At 36.5% G+C, this 3,978-nt stretch overlaps 1 protein-coding gene across 1 annotated transcript in view; it reads left to right on the top strand.

The window, feature by feature from the left end:
• Positions 1–128: 128 nt before the first annotated feature.
• Positions 129–3,978, top strand: part of LOC128248504 (uncharacterized) — a 5,952-nt gene continuing 2,102 nt past the window's right edge. Inside the window, exons 1-3 of the mRNA XM_052969877.1 lie at positions 129–523; positions 2,339–2,407; positions 3,659–3,748. Coding sequence (XP_052825837.1) covers positions 134–523; positions 2,339–2,407; positions 3,659–3,748 — 549 coding nt within the window. The 5' untranslated portion in view covers positions 129–133. The remainder of the gene's footprint in view (positions 524–2,338; positions 2,408–3,658; positions 3,749–3,978) is intronic.

Here is a 3,978-nt window from a genome sequence, read left to right on the forward strand (position 1 = left end):
TACCGTCATTTTACCGTTTTGTATGAGAGAATTAGATTTTCTACAGATGTTCCCTTTCCCAGCGAAAGGCTCTGACTTCCTTTTCCTACCAATTCTAATAACAACTTATATGCTGACCGTATCACTTATTTTAATGCGTTATAACGATAATATAGTCCCTGTTTTCCTTATGGAGATCGTGAAAAGAGAGTTCGATGAACTTAATGAAAGCTTTCCGAAATATATGTTCGATATAAAACATGGAAAATCTATAAATAAATGCAAAGCTAAAAGTCGTTTGATAGCCGAGATATCACAAAAACATCGAATACTTTGTAAACTGCTCGAACTGTGCAGTGATAAATTTCAACTCCAGTTAGCAACAATCATATTCTATGTCCCATGCGGTATTTTTTGTACGCTATATGGAACACTGAATAAACTACTAAAGTATGATGAGATAAGTTTTATGTTATCTTTCTTGCTTGGAAGCACATGTGCAATGCTCAAGTATTTTCATGAAGGCATATTACTGTATAACAAGGTAAGTAAACTCTTGCATATTTATCATTGTCAGCAATTCAACTTAAACCAAGATGGAGAAACGCATTCATTTCTTCGTTATTGGTCCTATTAACTTCTTTTGTAGTCGGCGACGATGGTGCGTCGTACAAATTGCTTAGCTGCATTTCTTCTTCAGTTGTACATCCTAATTTGCAATCACAATCACGTCGACTTTACCTTATTCCGCTTCTTCTCTCCCTCAAAATTGCAAGTATGGGATTCAGCAACCGACAAACATCCCCTTCGCACAAATGCTGTGATCCCAGTTACTCAAAGCCCATGGAACACACACACATACAAACTCTCTCTCTATCTCTCTCTCTCTCGCTCTCTCTCTCTCTCTCTCTCTCCCTCTCTCTCTCTCTCTATATATATATATATATATATACAGACATAGGGTAAAATTTATAATTAATTAATAATTAATAATTTTACCAAGTAATTCGGTATGTTAAAAAACCCCCATTATCTGTAAACTTATACATTAGTTTTATAATTATAAACACATAATTATAATTAGGGTACAGCCGAAATTACTTCACCGCATACCGAAATTTAAAAATAGCAGTTAAATTCTATTCCACTACCATAATATATCTCCCAGACTACAACAAAGACGGGTGGATTCGTTATTTTTTCTCTTTGCCTATGTGAATTGCGAATGCTGTCTTAGTTTATTTATTTATTTATTTATTTATTTTCTTTGTACAGACTGTCGCAGTTGCCCAGTCTGAATGGTTGTCTATTTAAATTATAGCTAGACTTTCTAGTCTCTCATGCGCTTTATTGATTTAGTTCATCGCCGCAAATAGCACACTATGTTTGAGCCTAAAAACAGGGGTTAGCTTTTCTTTTACTCCGATCCTCGCTTTCGTTTTAGTGCAACAGCCTAATCCTTGCTAAAAAGACATTTGGAAACAATCTTTCATTTTTTGTCTCAGTTGTTTGACTTCATCCGAAATTTTAACCGTACCAACAATATTTTCACAGGGGAACACTAATGGGGGTATCCCATATCTTAAATAGGTTTAGTGATGTTTTTCAACACATACAGGATTGTCATTTTCGTTTCACCTCGAAACATTACGTTGAAAATACATTCACTGATGAAATATAATTTCTTTCCTGTAAAAACCATACGCTACTTTATTTGATTTCAATAAATTCGTCTTACTAAATTGTCGCCTGTTTCTTCAATTATGATAGTGATGTTACTACCCGTGTCTAATTGCATTTTGATACTAATGATTTCGATTCTCACCTTGATGAATTTTCTGTTAGTTCTTAAAATTTTTTCTCAGATGACAAACTATTTATTAATTTTTTTTTTTTCGTTAGGTCCATTTTTTGTCAACTTAGTTCTTCATTGCGATTTAATGTCTCCTGTGTTCCCGCAACGAAAACATTTCGCTGTTTTGAACGGACACTCTTTTCTCAGGTGCCTACCACCACATGCCATACATGTTTCTATCTTTTGATATATATCGTATTTTCCGTGAATCACCTTAGTATCTGCTCAGCCATCCAATTTAGTTTCGAATTTCCTACAGTTTTGTTACAAGTTAACCTCTACTCGTTTGCAGCTTTTCTTTTAATGTTTCTGGAGCAATCTTTATCCCTTTCAGGTTAGTTTTCAGCTTATACTTGTAACGAAGCCATGGTCTTCCTATGCTTATCCGTTCATCATGGAACTAGCTATGCATAAGAACGTTTGCAATCCTGTTGTCCATCATTTACTGCCAAGGCTTATTAACCCAAATATAAAAAAATAGCATTATCTTATTCTTGATTTTAGAGCCATGGGATTCTGCAGGAAATTTACAAATCAAACATTGGTGATATTACCCCAGAGGCTAAAATGGAGGTAAGTAACTACTACGGTATTAGCATGAAGGAAAAGCGGTGAGCTGTCAGAGTGGTTAGCACGCCAGGCGAAATGCTTAGCGGTATTTCGTCTGCTGTTACGTTCTAAGTTCAAATTCCACCGAGGTCGACTTTGCCTTTCATCCTTTCGGAGTCGATAAATTAAGTACCAGTTACGTACTGGGTCGATCCAATCGACTGGTCCCCCCCCCCTAGGTTATGCGAAGTAATACTACGAAAAGTTAGAAATAATACATTTCTAAATCTCTCAGAGAAATTTAAGTAGTAGTGATACGATGAAGTAGTTGTATGCTGTCAACTTAATGTGACAGTCCCCTGAAGGGAATAATACAACTTTTGGTTACACCTAGGAAGCTGTACCGCTTCCTGTCGGCTATGATACTTAAGGACACAGGAAATGTGTCAAGGCCGACAGAAAGCGGTACAGCTTCCTAGGTCTAACCAACAGTAGTATTATTCCCTTCAGGGGACTGTCACATTAATTTGACAGCATACAACTACTACTACGAAAATGTTCTACGAATTAAATATGATATAAATACATAGTCATCGTAAAGAAACGGCTCTTTTGTTACGAAGCACATCAGCAATTATTATATCCCCATTTTAGTCTGCGGAAAAATAATAAGTATCAGTATGCAGATCATTGCCTTGATTTTCGACGGTGACTGTGCATATCCTGGTTTATTATTGATCGGTACATATCTGCAAGGATCAGCGAACTGCAATGTACATACATTTCTTTGATATTATTTCCGATAGCAGAAGGCGGCGAGCTGGCAGAGTGGTTAGCACGCCGAGCGAAATGCTTAGCGCTATTACACCTGCATTGACGTTCTGAGCTTAAATTCCGCCGAGGTCAACTTTGCCTTTCATCTTTTCGGGATCGATAAATTAAGTACCAGTTGCGTACTGGGATCGATCTAATCGACTGGCTCCACTCCCCCAAAATTTCGGGCCTTGTGCCTAGAGTAGAAAAGATTATTTCCGATAACAGATATTCTAACGATTGTCTTCTTTAATGTCATATAAGATGCAAGAAACGATGTCATATAAGATGCAAGAAACGATATCGAACCAATATCGTAACATTTTATGCACTAAAACCGTTTTACTCCTATATATGCGCTACAAAAATTGGGTTGCGTCTGATATGCGCGGGTGTGTGCCATCAAACACGGTAATCTTATATTCTCTATAGACTTAATTTTTATTTATCGTTTTCTTCCAGTTGACATTTTTCATTAATCGCCTTTCTAACGCTCGAATCGGATTATGCATTGGAAAATTTTTCCTCGTAAACCATTCATCTGTTCTCGGCGTATGTATACGAGTTATTTCTGATTTTTCCTAACTTTAAACGTTATATATTCATTGATAATTTTTGTGATATTTATCTCTTTGCAACACAGTAATGCTAGAGATTACAAGTTCTTTAATTATGAAATAAACTCCTGATCAGGAGTTTATTTCATAATCTATTTGACACTGTTGCCGAAACGCTGAGTTACGCGGACCTAAACAAAGCAACACCGGTTATCAAGCACTGGG

Source organism: Octopus bimaculoides, chromosome 8, assembly GCF_001194135.2.
Source record: "Octopus bimaculoides isolate UCB-OBI-ISO-001 chromosome 8, ASM119413v2, whole genome shotgun sequence".
In the NCBI taxonomy this organism is placed as follows: domain Eukaryota; kingdom Metazoa; phylum Mollusca; class Cephalopoda; order Octopoda; family Octopodidae; genus Octopus; species Octopus bimaculoides.